Raw genomic sequence first — 16,673 nt, forward strand, 5'->3', positions numbered from 1 at the left:
CCCTCTCCTTGCCTATAAAACTCGATGTAACTGTGCTCCCACTCCCTGCCTATAAACACTCCATGTAACTGTGCTCCCTCTCCCTGCCTATAAAACTCCATTTAACTGTGCTCCATCTCCTTGCCTATAAAACTCCATGTAACTGTGCTCCCACTCCCTGCCTATAAATACTCCATGTAACTGTGCTCCCTCTCCTTGCCTATAAAACTCCATGTAACAGTGCTCCCACCCCTGCCTTTTAACACTCCATGTAATTGAGCTCCCACTCCCTGCCTATAAACACTCCATGTAGCTTTGCTCAACTCCATGCCTATAAACACCCCATGTACTTGTACTCCCGCTTCCTGCCTGTAAACACTCCATGTAACTGTTCTCCCACTACCTACCTACATAACCCCATGTAAATGTGCTCACTCTTCCTGCATTTTAACACTCCATGTAACAGTGCTCCCACTCCCTGCCTATAAACTCTCCATGTAACTGTGCTCCCTCTCCTTGCCTAAAAAACTCCATGTAACAGTGCTCCCACCCCCTGCCTATATACACTTCATGTAATTGTGCTCTCACTTCCTGCCTATAAACACTCCATGTAACTGCGCTCTCGTTTCCTCTCTATAAACACTCCATGTAACTGTGCCCCCACTCCGTGCCTAATAAACACTCCATGTAACTGTGCTCCCTCTCCTTGCCTATGAAACTCCATTTAACTGTGCTCCCACTCCTTGCCTATAGACACTCCATGTAACTGTGCTCCCACTTCCTGCCTGTAAACACTCCATGTAGCTGTGCTCCCACTCCCTACCTATACAACCCGATGTAAATGTGCTCCCTCTTCCTGCTTTTTAACACTCCATGTAACTGTGCTCCCACTCCTTGCATATAAACACTCCATGTAACTGTGCTCCCTCTCCTTGCCGAAAAAAACTCCATGTAACAGTGGTCCCACCTCTTGCCTATTAACACTCCATGTAACTGTGCTCCCACTCCCTGCCTATAAACACTTCATGTAACTCTGCTCCCACTCCCTGCCTACAAACACTCCATGTAACGGGGCTTCCACTCCCTGCCTATAAAACTCGATGTAACTGTGCTCCCACTCCCTGCCTATGAACACTTCATGTAACTGTGCTCCCTCTCCTTGCCTATAAAACTCCATGTAACTGCGCTCCCGCTTCCTGTCTATAAACACTCCATGTAACTGTGCTCCAACTCCCTACCTATAAACATAAAACTCGATGTTACTGTGCTCCCTCTCCCTGCCTATAAACACTCCATGTAACTATGCTCCCCCTCCCTGCCTATAAACACTCCATGTAGCTGTGCTCAACTCCATGCCTATAAACACCCCATGTACTTGTACTCCCACTTCCTGCCTATACACACTCCATGTAACTGTGCTCCGAATTCCTGCCTGTAAACACTCCATGTAACTGTGCTCCCACTCCCTACCTACATAACCCGATGTAAATGTGCTCACTCTTCCTGCATTTTAACACTCCATGTAACTTAGCTCCCACTCCCTGCCTATAAACTCTCCATGTAACTGTGCTCCCTCTCCTTGCCTAAAAAACTCCATGTAACAGTGCTCCCACCCCCTGCCTATATACACTCCATGTAATTGTGCTCCCACTTCCTGCCTATAAACACTCCATGTAACTGCGCTCCCATTTCCTCTCTATAAACACTCCATGTAACTGTGCCCCCACTCCTTGCCTATAAACACTCCATGTAACTGTGCTCCCTCTCCTTGCCTATGAAACTCCATTTAACTGTGCTCCCACTCCCTGCCTATACACACTTCATGTAAATGTGCTCCCACTTCCTGCCTGTAAACACTCCATGTAGCTGTGCTCCCACTCCCTACCTATAAAACCCGATGTAAATGTGCTCCCTCTTCCTGCTTTTTAACTTTCCGTGTAACTGTGCTCCCACTCCTTGCATATAAACACTCCATGTAACAGTGGTCCCACCCCTTGCCTCTTAACACTCCATGTAATTGTGCTCCCACTCCCTGCCTATAAACACTCCATGTAACTGCGCTCCCGTTTCCTGTCTATAAACAATCCATGTAACTGTGCTCCCACTCCCTGCCTATAAACACTCCATGTAACTGTGCTCCCACTCCCTGCCTATAACACTCCATGTAACTGTGCTTCCACTCCCTGCCTATAAAATTCGATGTTACTGTGCTCCCACTCTCTGCCTATAAACACTTCATGTAACTGTGCTCCCTCTCCTTGTCTATAAAACTCGATGTAACTGTGCTCCTACTCCCTGCCTACAAACACTCGATGTAACTGTGCTCCCACTCCCTGCCTATAAACACTCCATGTAACTGTGCTCCCACTCCTTGCCTATAAACACTCCATGTAACTGTGCTCCCACTCCCTGCTTATAAACACTCCATGTAACTGTGCTTCCACTCCCTGCCTATAAAACTCGATGTAACTGTGCTCCCATCCCCTGCCTTTAAATACTTCATGTAACTGTGCTCCCATTCCCTGCCTATAAACACTCCATGTAACTGTGCTTTCACTCCCTGCCTATAAAACTCGATGTATCTGTGCTCCCACCCCCTGCCTATAAACACTTCATGTAACTGTGCTCCCTCTCCTTGCCTATAAAAGTCCATTTAACTGTGCTCCCTCTCCTTGCCTATAAACACTCGATGTAACTGTGCTCCCTCTCCTTGCCTATAAAACTCCATGTAACTGCGCTCCCGCTTCCTGTCTATAAACACTCCATGTTACTGTGCTCCCACTCCCTGCTTATAAACACTCCATGTAACTGTGCTTCCACTCCCTGCCTATAAAACTCGATGTAACTGTGCTCCCACCCCCTGCCTTTAAATACTTCATGTAACTGTGCTCCCATTCCCTGCCTATAAACACTCCATGTAACTGTGCTTTCACTCCCTGCCTATAAAACTCGATGTATCTGTGCTCCCACCCCCTGCCTATAAACACTTCATGTAACTGTGCTCCCTCTCCTTGCCTATAAAAGTCCATTTAACTGTGCTCCCTCTCCTTGCCTATAAACACTCGATGTAACTGTGCTCCCTCTCCTTGCCTATAAAACTCCATGTAACTGCGCTCCCGCTTCCTGTCTATTAACACTCCATGTTACTGTGCTCCCACTCCCTACCTATAAACATAAAACTCGATGTTACTGTGCTCCCTCTCCCTGCCTATAAACACTCCATGTAACTGTGCTCCCACTCCCTGCCTATAAACACTCCATGTAACTGTGCTCAACTCCCTGCCTATAAACACTCCATGTAATTGTGCTCCCACTTCCTGCCTATACACACTCCATGTAACTGTGCTCCCACTTCCTGCCTGTAAACACTCCATGTAATTGTGCTCCCACTTCCTGCCTATAAACTCTCCATGTAACTGCGCTCCCGATTCATGTCTATAAACACTTTATGTAACTGTGCTCCCACTCCCTGCCTATAAACACTCCATGTAACTGTGCTCCCACTCCCTGCCTATAGCACTCCATGTAACTGTGCTCCCACTCCCTGCCTATAAAACTCGATGTAACTGTGCTCCCACTCCTTGCCTTTAAACACTCCATCTAACTGTGCTCCATCTCTTTGCCTATAAAAATCCATTTAACTGTGCTCCCTCTCCCTGCCTATAAACACTCGATGTAACTGTGCTCCCTCTCCTTGCCTATAAACACTCGATGTAACTGTGCTCCCTCTCCCTGCCTATAAACACTCGATGTAACTGTGCTCCATCTCCCTGCCTATAAACACTCGATGTAACTATGCTCCCTCTCCCTACCTATAAACACTCGATGTAACTGTGCTCCCTCTCCCTGCCTATAAACACTCGATGTAACTGTGCTCCCTCTCCTTGCCTATAAACACTCGATGTAACTGTGCTCCCTCTCCTTGCCTATAAACAACAAACAAATTGGACGTCAAATTTGGACGTCATCAGTTTCTATCACTTGCTTATGTCATAGAACCGTGATTCTCTGAAAATTGTGTTAAATAAGCTAACTAGTTTGATTGCATTACACACTGTGTATATTTTTGATAATAACTAATGCTTTACATACAACTCCATTTTATACCGTGTGTTCCGTCTTTGCCTTCCAATGTTCAAATAATTATTGAAATGCCATGAAGTTAATGTTGTTTTATTTTCTTCTATTTTTCTTACGTGCGTGCGTGCGTGCTTATACTTCGTTGCCTTACCTCGGTTTTCATCAGCTGCCAATTACAAAAATGATGAGAAGATCAATCAAGCATATAAGGAATCAATAATCTCTCTACATGGTATGCTAAGAAAAGTGAAAAAGATACTTATTTAATGACATGAAAAGTAACAGGTTAATTAAATTATTAATCACCTTTTCTTGTTTAAAGCGTGATTGCTTTACGAGACAGTATGGTAAAGTGACCCTGGTAAACATTTATTGAATGCTAGGTTTTCATGTAAATGTAAGTCATCTTTGTTTATATTTCAGCTATGGCACTAGGGACGTTACTATCGACACTCCGGCGGAGAAAGACTGTGTGTACGTCCTCCCTCCATGACACCAAGCTCAACCGCTGTCTCGGGCTACTCGACCTTATTGCTCTCGGTAAGAGGTTAATCAGGGGCATGTCTAAATGTCTTCTTGTCCAGATATATGTGCTAGTTCCCGAAATGCTTAAGGTGTTTATGTAAAATAATGAATATTTTGGCATGACCATACCAGTCACCACTTATCCATTTAATATTAAAGGAATTATTTGTTCAGTAGGACGACATGTTATTTACACAACAGTCCCAACTTTTATTAATCAAAAACCAAACTAAACATCACAACCTTCCAAAACAAATACCAACTATATTAAGAACCGACCGAGTACGGTGTTCATGTTTTCTTTGTTGTATACTAACGGTGTTTTAAAGTACGTAAGACATGTATGTGCATTTTTCTTTTGCTGTTATCTATGACGTGGCAAACATTGTCATATTAGTTCGTTGATACATATTGTCTCCTTCTTTTATGTTTTTGATGCCGTGATATATGTATATATGTATATATGTAAAACAAAAATATTTATCCAATGCGACCAAATATTCATTAAAAATGATATATTCATTCCCAAAAATATTTTTTGGAAAGTTGCGTTTTTGTTACGAATGTATTCCTTGGTTGACTTTAGAACAATATTGCGGCATTGCCATATATAAATGTTCAAAGTTCAAAATCGATTCCATTGATTAGTATATGAGTAATGGACGAATAAAAAAAGTTTGCATCATAAACGATACCAATTTAAGCTATTTGCTATAATTAAAGTGCAATTAAGCAATATGGCTGGTTAGCGAACTTGTCTAAAAAATTGTGCCCTCACAAATTCTGACCAAATTTGGTGATGATTGTACAAACGCTTCTAAAGTTATTGATCGGACAACTGAATGGGCATATAAAAACCATTAGAGATTAAAGAAACTTGGCGGATCCTTGGTCAAGTGGTACACTTGACTGTCCAGAGGTCGCAGGTTCTTGTCCACGCCGCTACACTACGAAATCTCTAATCGTCTTCCGAAGGGACGTTAAATAGGGCTCTCGTGTGACAGTGTTATACACTGGTGCACGTAAAAGAACAATGGTATATCTAACCATGATAACACTCTTTCTGTGAACCATGCTCAAAAACCTAAAAATGCCAAACTATCTGATCGGAGAACTCTCCGAACGAGCCTTGCGAGTGCGCGTACAAATAAGCTTACACCCCAAGAAGCTTAGTACAAGGTATATACGTCTGGCATTAATAGTATTTGAGTAATTCCTCTTTTTGAACTTAGAAATTCAAAAGAAGCTTGGTACAAACGTTCACAAAGGCAATACTATTATATTTTTCTGTAACAAAAACGCAGCTTTCCTATAATGCAAATTATTGAAAAAATATTTTAAAAGAAACTCATAAAAATATTAAAGCTACTGAATGACTATTAAGAGAAAAAAATAGCAATGTTTTTGATAAAGAAATATGTTTGTTTAAAATAATAATTTGGTCGATTGAATGAATATTTAGAGGTTGATTGCTATTTCTGTGTAAGATCGTAATCTATATCACCGAGTTAGCACCAAAAGCTCTCTCTCTCTCTCTTTCTCTCTCTCTCTCTGTGTGTGAGTGTGCGTGCGTGCGTGCATGCGTTCGTGCGTGTGTGTATTTTTGGTTTAACTGAGTGAAATACATATATCACACTGAAAAAATTTGCCTAAAAGTAGACATTCAACTTCAATTTTATAAGAAAAACGCATCAAACTGTATGCGCACGTAGCGTCATTTCAGAAATGACGTCGATCCAAGTTCTGTGTGCGTTATGTTTGGTTTAAAAAGCTGAACGGGTTATGGTTTTTAAACAGTGAAATAAATCAAATAAATAAAAATAAAAAAGATAGTATATGCTTTCTAGTGTTTCTGAGTTTTATCAGTGAAATAAAATTGATATTTCAATGTCTAAAATTTAAGCCCGCTTTCGGTTCTAATCAAACGTCAGCGCGCACACGGCTGGGACACACAATTTCAACGACGTTATTTCCAAAAATGACGTTACGTCCGCATACAAATTATCTCATTTTTTTAAAAAAAGGGGTAATCAAATGACTTTTAATTCCAATTTAAGGCATACTGTATAAAGGAGCGGTGTTTGTTTCTGTTTAAGAAATAATATAGTTTCATAGTTTATTCAAAAGCATAAAGGCCACAGGCCCATGAGCATACATCGATGGAATTCATAATATCCCATAATTATATACAAAAGTGTAAATCGATCGTTGGTCACAATATATATCAAAACATGTATACTTAGTTGTGCTAACAAGGTACTAACGAACCCCAAATTGAACATAGACAGTACACATAGAACATAATATAATCATAGTGAGGTGACAGTGGTTACAAATATCATTTAAATGTGTTATACAATGTCATCATAAATAGAACATGGAATTTCTAAGACTAGTGAATAAACATCGCTAATTTCCTTTGAATAGTCTTATTTGTATTTGTAAAAAAAAATCAACAAATTTTGGTATACGAGTATTTGGTCTATTCCAATAGTATTTGTGTATGTATTTTCTTCATAAATGACTATATAAAATGCATTCAAACAAGAAATGAAATTTTTCTTCTAGTTTATTGCAAACTTGACATTTCCTTTCATCAACATATATAGGAGTAGGTATGTGCCATTTACCGGCCTCAATTTCTAATGTGTGTGACGATATTCTAAGTCTCGTCAATGTTTTCCTAAATTTAATTATATTATTGTCACACAAGTATGGTTGTAACTTAAGTCTGCGAACAATACATAAGTTTTGCCTCTACATAAAATATTAACTTCTGCAAACCATTTGTGTTAATATACATATTTTAGACTCTGTTTCAGTTCACAAATAAATATATTAAAATCACCAACACTTTAAAATAAACATGCATCATAAAATCCTATTGTTTACAATATATCTCTAATTCTTTTTGCCTGAGTCTTACAATTTGCTTAATCTCTATACAATATTTTATAAACAGCTTTAACATTCGCGGGTGTTTGAAGGTCCGCCAACTGTTAATATCATCACATTGTAAAATCTAAATCAATACTAAATTAATCCCATTTACAATTACAATTAATGGTGCTCTACCAAGTCCTCGGTAAACAAAATTGTTCTTAGTCTGGTTTCTTACACACACACGTATTTCTTTAGAGAATTTTAAATGAACTCGTTCTAAACTTAATGCTTTCTTGTAGACCCCATACTTCACAACCATAGTTTAAAACAGGATATGTTAGTTTATCAAACAAAGACAAATAATGGCTGGTTGATATAGACAGACAGACAGACAATTTATTTTGACTTGTACAATGTACATCGTCAACAACACATAATGATATAACATATAATGTCAACGTGTATGTAAAGTAACAGATAATGCAAACAAATGAGTATATATATACAAATATATATGTACAAAAGTATTCAATACTTCTAAGTAATTATATTAAATAAACTAATATATATATATCAGAGGATGAACATTAAATAGAATTATGTTCTAACATTAATCAAAGCGGATCTTTCTTTGAGAGCATTTTTAACAAACAGACATAAGTTAATCAGTTCAGCTCTATTGTTAGATTTCAACAGCTGCATATATTTAAATACAGAAGGTCTTATAAAGTAACAATTGTTGATATATTTCTTTCTTAAATTGCTAAAGGATTTACAAACACAAATAAAATGATATTCATCTTCGATGTCATTAGAGTTACAACACAAACAATATCTTTGGTTGCGTACAACGTTATTTCTATTGTATCTACCAGTTTGAATATGGAGTGGGTGCACGGACAGCCGTAGTCTACAAAAGAAAAAACGTAAGCTCTTTGGTAAAATATCTAAATAAGGTTCATATTCCAGACAGGTTTTAAAATGTCTATACACATCTAACACCGTGCTATTTTCTATAGTACTATACCAATATTGTTTAAAAGTATCGATAATTCTACATTTGAATTTTTTTATGAATGATTTAACATCAATATTGTAATTATCACCAAACACATAACTAAAACCATAATCATTTAATATCTTTTTAACATTATACACCCAATTACGGCAACCTTTATTACTATCACTCTTAGCCTGTTTGTATACAGATTTTATGATAATATTATCACTGTTAGCAACTTTAAACCAATAAGACAATATACGCACATATCTATGAATATATAATGGATATCTACCCAACTCTCCGTAAACAGTGGCATTGCAAGTGTTTGTTTTAACGTTCAATAATCTTTTACAAAATTTCAAATGAATTCTTTCTAATTCCTTTGATTTAGTATACCCCCAAACCTCTGCTGAATAATTTAAAATAGAACCAACAAATGCGTCAAATAACTGACACATAATTTTGGGTTTTAAGTCATAATCTTGACATTTACAAAATAATACGTTCATTGCCTTAAGTGCTTTGCCATTCAAATGTTCTTGGTTCAGGTTAAAATTTCCAGTATAATTAAAAACAACACCCAAATAATTAAAATCATCAACAACTTGTATATCAGATATACCAGAAAAAAATAACTAGGTCTGAATTAAGCTTGTATAAAGCCTTCATAGCTTGTCCTGAGTAAGTGTCAAGTGTCAAACGTTGTACTAAATGAACCATCAGTGGTAAAGACTATTCCTAGATAAGTAAATTTAATCAGTCTCGAACTCATGCCCTTGATACAAAAATATTAAATTTCGCCTAATGTTTCCGCCGTTTTAAAAATCATTACCTTTGTTTTAGTTAAATGTACACCAAGTTTTCATCTATTACAATAATTATAATAATTATTACCTTCTAACAACAACAGGCCATTTTATTACTAACATTCATATTCTGATAAAATAATAATTTCGTCAGCATACAATAAGAGGAACATTTTAAACATATAAAATTTAATACCTTCATACCTAAACATAAAAATGTTCTTCTATATCATTTTAATACATACAAAATAATAACGGAGACAAAGATTATCCCTGTCTAATAGCCTACTGTCTGACGTGAGAAATTATCACTTAACTGAGTTTTATACCTAACTCTTGATCAAACATTTGTATACATTGTCTTTACTATGTTTAATATATTTCCTCTAAAGCCTAGCTTGATTAATTCAAACAACAAGTTATCTCTAACAATATAATACTAGAAGCGCCGCAATGCGACGAAACCAGGTTTTTGTTATGGGCAATCAGAAATTATAGCCAATTAATTTGTTGTATGAGCAAGTTCAATCTGCAGCTTCAAATAAGCTATATTCACACTAAGATTCATCACTATCCATCAATTCTAACTAAGTTGTTGGGCAGAAAAACATTTTTCTATTTTTAGGAACAGTGACCTTGACCCCACCTCCAAAGCTAGCTCTTCACATAAGCTACCTTCGCTCTAAGTTTCATCAATATCTATCAATGCTAACTAAAGTTATTGGGCAGAAACCATTTTTCTATTTTAAGTAACAGTGACCTTGACCCCACCCCCCTCAAAAGAAATTCCAAGCCTGCTCTTCACATAAGCTACTAGTATCTACACACAAAATTTCGTCAATATCTATCAATCCTAACTAAAGTTATTGGGCAGAAACCATTTTTCTATTTTTAGTAACAGTGACCTTGACCTTAGCTCCAACCCCCTCAAAAGCAATCCCAAGCTAGCTCTGTACATAAGCTACCTACACACCAAGTTTTATCAATATCTATCAATGCTAACTAAAGTTATTGGGCGGACACCATTTTTAAATTTTTAGTAACAGTGACCTTGACCTTAGCCCCCCCCCCCCCCCCCTCAAAAGCAATCCCAAGCTAGCTCTTTACATAAGCTATCCACACACCAAGTTTAATCAATATCTATCAATGCTATCAAAAGTTATTTGGCAATTATTTTTTTTCTATTTCAAGTAACAGTGACATTGACCGTAGCCCCTCCCCACTCAAAAGCAATCCCAAGCTAGCTCTTCACATGCTACCTACACACCAAGTTTCATCAATATCTGTCAATCATAACTAAAGTTATTGGGCGGAAACCATTTTTCTATTTTTAGTTATAGTGACCTTGACCTTAGCCCCTCCCCACTCAAAAGCAATTCCAAGCTAGCTCTTCACATAAGCTACCTACACACTAAGTTTCATTAATATCTATCAATGCTAACTTATATTATTGGGCAGAAACCATTTTTCTTTTTTTAGTAACAGGCGACCTTGACCTTAGCCCCACCCCCATCAAAAGCAATCCCAAGCTAGCTCTGTACATAAGCTACCTACAAACCAAGTTTCATCAATATCGGTCAATGCTAACTAAAGTTATTGGGCAGAAACTCTTTTTCTATTTTAAGTAACAGTGACCTTGACCATTTTTCTATTTTAAGTAATAGTGACCTCGACCTTAGCCCCTCCAAACTCTAAAGCAATCCCAAGCTAGTTCTTCACATAAGCAACTTACACACCAAGTTTCATCAATATCGGTCAATGCTAACTAAAGTTATTGGGCAGAAACCATTTTTATATTTTAAGTAACAGTGACCTTGACCTTAGCCCCTCCCCCCTCAATAGCAATCCCATGCTAGCTCTTTACATAGGCTACCTACACACCAACTTTCGTCAATATCTATCAATCCTAACAAAAATTATTGGGCAGAAACCATTTTTCTATTTTAAGTAACAGTGACCTTGACGTTAGCCCCTCCCCCCTCAATAGCAATCCCAAGCTAGCTCTTTACATAGGCTACCTACACACCAACTTTTGTCAATATCTATCAATCCTAACTAAAGTTATTGGGCAGAAACCATTTTTTCTATTTTCAGTAACAGGCGACCTTGGACTTAGCTCCAACCCCTCAAAAGCAATCCCAAGCTAGCTCTTCACATAAGCTACCTACACACCAAGTTTCATTAATATCTGTCAATGCTAACTAAAGTTATTGGGCAGAAACCATTTTTCTATTTTAAGTAACAGTGCCCTTGACCATTTTTCTATTTTAAGTAATAGTGACCTTGACCTTAGCCTCTCCCCACTCAAAAGCAATCCCAAGCTAGCTCTTCACATAAGCAAATATATATATATTATACAGTACAAAGTGCATATTTAAAAAAATATATATTTTTTTTTTACATATTCGGTATTATAATTTTTAGTAAAGAATTATAGGATTTGTTTTTGATTTTTTTAAAAAATGATTGAGTTTGAAAATCCGGTGCCAGTGATTCAACTATAACCATGAGCTACTGTATAGCCACTGACCAGTGTATACAACACAGCTATTATTGCAGGTAGGGGGAAAGTAATGTATTTTCGCGGCCAATGAAAGTTACTGTTGACAACAAACGCAGGCAGTATTTTAATATACTAGCTGGATTAATCATCTTGAATATTAAAAAATTCAATAACTGTTGGGCAAATATGCATAGCCAATTACATTACAATATCACAAAGATCAGAGATACTATTGTCAACATCACTTCTATTATCTTTTCAGAATTCCATACATATTTAAAATTACCTACTTTTAAGTAATCATTATTTGGAGGTGCAATTTCTGTATCAACGCCTGCCTGTCGAACAATATCATCAACACAGGGATATGACAATATATTTGGTTCATTTACAATATATATATGCTGAGCAACTGGGCAGATTAGCAGCTCTGCTAAGACTAAATCGTGCGAAGTTTCCCGTATATTTTGAAGAAAGCGCGTCTTCAAATTCAAAACACTTTACTTTGCCATTAAAGCGGTAATTTAGTTTCAACTCACCGTACCGAGCATCAAAGCGTTATATGATGAATGTTGTCTTTTCTTTCAACACGGAAAATCGAGAAATTCATGTTTTCAAAGCCGAAAAAGTCATAAAAATGAAAATAATCCTTCACAGTAGTTTGTTTGCAAAACACACCTTTCAATGACGCAAAAATACTAAAATGAATAATTTTAAAACATTCAAACTATTCTTTTAATGTGAACTTAAAAAAAAATCATATATATGATGAATGTTGTCTTTTCTTTCAACACGGAAAATTCAGAAATTCATGTTTTTTAGAAAAAAAAAGCATAAAAAATCCTTCACAATAGTTCGTTTGGACATTGGACATTCAAAAATGAATGTCTTGCTAGCACAACATTGGACATTGGCAATTCAAAAATAAAAGTCGTACTGGCACGACATTGGACATTGGACATTTAAAAGTGAATGTCGTGCTAGCACGACATTGGACATTCGAAAATGCTAGCACGACACTGGATATTGGACATTCAAAAATTAATGCCGTCTAATGTAATTTTTGAGACTCACATAACGTGTTAACTTTCTTCATGGTGTCCATTTCTTTTCAGACAGTCTTTGGAGGAAGTAGTCTTTTATCATTTTGATATTTTAATCCATTTAAGGTGGGCACCCTGCTGAGCGCCCATCGTAAGACAACGTATATAAGCCCTTTTATCACGCAAATATTCTCCAGACCCATTCCAACAATACAAAGTTCCGTTGTCCAAGATGAAAATTGATACTCGAAACAATTTTGAATGTCCAATGTGCGATTCAATTGAAGTGCAAAATATCCAATATCTTACCAGCACGACAATTGGTTTTTGAATGTCCGATGTCTTGCCAGCACGACATTCATTTTCGAATGTCCAATGTCAAATGTCGTATGTTTTGCTAACATTACACAGCTAACATATTCAATTATTGATTATCCTCAATTGCTCTGCTAGCATGCTCGACCTTTCAAATGCTTATTTCATAAATGGCGGCGTAGTAATTTGGTTATGTATCTATGCCCTGTTTAAAATAAAAGTGCTTTCGGGGTTATTTGGAACATAGATGCAATTATAAATTTCATTGATTAATTTTCATAAAATATTTGCACTAAAAAAGCAAAAAATTAACTATAAAAAGGATATTACAGAATCTTTTTCTCATTAAACCGGAAGTAGAAATTTGACAGTTACGTCAACAGCTATAATTTTGCGTGACGGGCGTCCCACGGGTAGCGGCGTAAATAACAATTTTCAAAAAAGGAGGTTATTAAGAAAATAAATTAAAATAATAATAATTTATATCACGGATGTCAGAGAAAACTATATTTTCACTTGTGGCTTTGCCACTCGTGAAAGTATGTTTTTCTCTGACATCCGTGAACTAAAATACGATCTTACACTGAAATAAACAAATATCCTTTATTTGTTTACGCTTATTTTCGGAGATTTATTGGTATTTTTGTATTTATATTGAACAGAGCATGAATACAGTACATAAATAACACTGGTCGCCAATGTTTAAAGACCGAAAGTGAATGAAACAAATAAGGATTAAAACAATTTTCCAAGTTTTAGAATTTAGTTCATGTTACATGGATATTAACTCACTCTTACTGTCTGATTTGCTTGCGAACGAGTTGTAATTTCCAAAATGGAATGAAGACCACACTTCGTCGATAGCATTTGACGACGGTGGGGTCTTTCACTTATTAGTCCATCAGTGAATGTTCCGAGAAGTCCGTACTACAAAGTCAAATAGTTTGAAAAAAAAAATCAATTATAGATGATATTACATAGAATTTCTAGCATGTTCTCGCATTTGTGTTCGTCTATCTATCTAATATTTTGCACGTAACCAAATGCTTGAGCATTTAGCACAACAAAACGTTAAAAATAGATTACAATTTCTCTAATAAACGGCAAATTTGTTTTCAATTATTTTTAGCTCACCTGAGCACGAAGTGCTCAAGGTGAGCTATTGTGATCGCCCTGTGTCCGTCGTCCGTCGTCAACAATGTGACTCTAGAGGTCACAATTTAGGCACAATCTTAATGAAACTTGGTCAGAATGTTACCCTCAATAAAATCTTGGACGAGTTCAATATTGGGTCATCTGGGGTTAAAAACTAGGTCACCAGGTCAAATTGAAGGAGGTCACATTTATGACTGTATCTTCATGAAAGTTGGTCAAAATGTTTATATAAATAATCTCTAAGTCAAGTTTGAATCCGGGTCATGTGTGGTTAAAAACTAGGTCATTAGGTCTAATCATAGGAAAAGCTTGTTAGCACTCTAGAGGTCACATTTATGACTGTATGTTTATGAAACTTAGTCAGAATGTTTATATTGACTAGCTCTAGGCCAAGTTCGATTCTTGGTCATGTGCGGTCAAAAACTAGGTCACCAGGTCAAATAATAGGAAAAGCATGTTAACACTCTAGATGCCAAATTTATAACCATATGTTCATGGAACTTGACAATTTTCATGTTTATACTCCAACCATAACGAGAACAGAGAATAAAAATGTACAAACAAAGACAAGTACGCATCCTTTCTAAGGTAGCAGACCACCAGACTGACTGATTTCAAATTCTCTAAAACTGTAATACCCTCAACTATAATATTTAACATGTAGCATTGAAAACACTTATTATCTCCCCCTGTCACAATTGCTCTCGCCCTGACAACACTTATATCACACTTGAATTGGATCAGGTGAGCGATACAGGGCCTTCAGGGCCCTATTGTTTTAAACATATCAATGAGTGTTTTTTCGAAAATTGTGAAATTATTACTTTTACATATTTACTGGTTCAAAAACGAGGTACTCAGTTTTGATCAACGGGAAGTAACTACTGAGTTTAAGTTATTCTTAAAGTTGATATTTTCACTCCTTAGTCTGCAGGTAAAATATAAAATTAATATTTTGATGCTGTTATTTCACTGATCAATAAAAAAATAAAAGAAATCTCGACAATATTTATCAACAATATAATGAAACGTTCGTCCCGCCATACGTGTTGATAGTTGTGAAGTTTACTTCACGTGGCTGTTGTGGGGGAGGAAGGGTCAAATAGATGGATTCCATATCTTATGTAAAACACATTAGGAAGAAAACATTCGGTACAATATTGCTTGACCATACAATGGTTTCAAGAAATAGTACACCAATGTTGACATAAATGTAAATTGTATATTATTTATCAGAATATCCGTTTTACTTTTGTAACAGGAGTTGGTTCATCCCTTGGAGTTGGAGTGTATGTCGTCACATCGTACGCAATAAAGAGCGAAGCTGGACCATCCTTCGTCATTTCCATTATTATTGCAGGCGTCGCTACATTGCTTTCAGGTAACTACACATATGCTTATATTATTATATACGATAACATATCATATTTCCGGTATATGTGTAATACCGTAGATAAGAACATACTTGTTAACACCCAGCAAATATTTTATATCGGCCCGATGTCGGGCCGATATGGAACACTTCATCGGCCCGACATCGGCATTTACATCGGGCCGATGTCGGATGTGCAACACGGCTAGATATCGGGCCTATGTCGGCATCTTTGTAATAGCCGACATTTAGCCAGCATGATGCCGAGATCCATTTTCGTCCCTATTCTCATACAGCAGGATTGTTATGCTCAATGACAACAGAACATGATAGTTAAACACAAGATGTTGTCTTGGTTAGTCTTCAGAGAGAAAAAATAATAATGCAGAGAAAATCTACCGTAAACCTACAGGCATACTATATACTTAAAAATTCCTACACAAAAAAATAAGCCATTTGATCTTGCATTTTTTTTAATTATTATCTGTGCTTTAAACATTTAAACAATAGGGTTATCACAGAATGTGGATAATACCCCAGAACAGTATGATCAAAATGTACAAGTTACAATACATAGATATGTCATAATACACACAGAATGTCACTGTATAAATAAACTAACAAAATCAGACTTGAAATAAGAGTTATTTCATTGAACAATACTTAAGGTAAAGCTCCTGCATTAAACATTAAGGGTTTTTAACATAATATTGTTTTATTTTTTCATCCCGGAGTTCCAAGGATGCACTCAGACATCTGTGCCTGCCTCATTTCCCTCCTAATTTCCCTTCCACCATCTCTGTCCGATGCTCTCCCTATCCAGGCGGCATATGTCTCTCGTACCTGTCCTGTGAGAAACGACGGAATTTCACGACAGCCGCTGGAATAAGTGCATGTACTATTAATACATAGGTAGAAATAATAAGTTTTTTTCAGGATACGGGTAAAACAAAATGCATTTTCAAGGAATTTGGTATTTTTAATTTTTAATTGGGTTTTTGTTAAATGT

At 36.7% G+C, this 16,673-nt stretch overlaps 1 protein-coding gene and 1 long non-coding RNA gene across 2 annotated transcripts in view; one reads left to right on the forward strand and one right to left on the reverse strand.

Moving 5' to 3' along the window:
- Positions 1 to 16,673, reverse strand: part of LOC128203705 (uncharacterized) — a 291,364-nt gene that overhangs the window by 240,034 nt on the left and 34,657 nt on the right. The gene's annotated exons all lie outside the window — the stretch shown is intronic.
- The window catches only part of LOC128203701 (cationic amino acid transporter 2-like), a 107,997-nt gene that overhangs the window by 29,051 nt on the left and 62,273 nt on the right, over positions 1 to 16,673 (forward strand). Inside the window, exons 2-3 of the mRNA XM_052905226.1 lie at positions 4,483 to 4,599; positions 15,554 to 15,673. Coding sequence (XP_052761186.1) covers positions 4,485 to 4,599; positions 15,554 to 15,673 — 235 coding nt within the window. The 5' untranslated portion in view covers positions 4,483 to 4,484. The remainder of the gene's footprint in view (positions 1 to 4,482; positions 4,600 to 15,553; positions 15,674 to 16,673) is intronic.

This window comes from Mya arenaria, chromosome 9 (assembly GCF_026914265.1).
Source record: "Mya arenaria isolate MELC-2E11 chromosome 9, ASM2691426v1".
NCBI lineage: Eukaryota > Metazoa > Mollusca > Bivalvia > Myida > Myidae > Mya > Mya arenaria.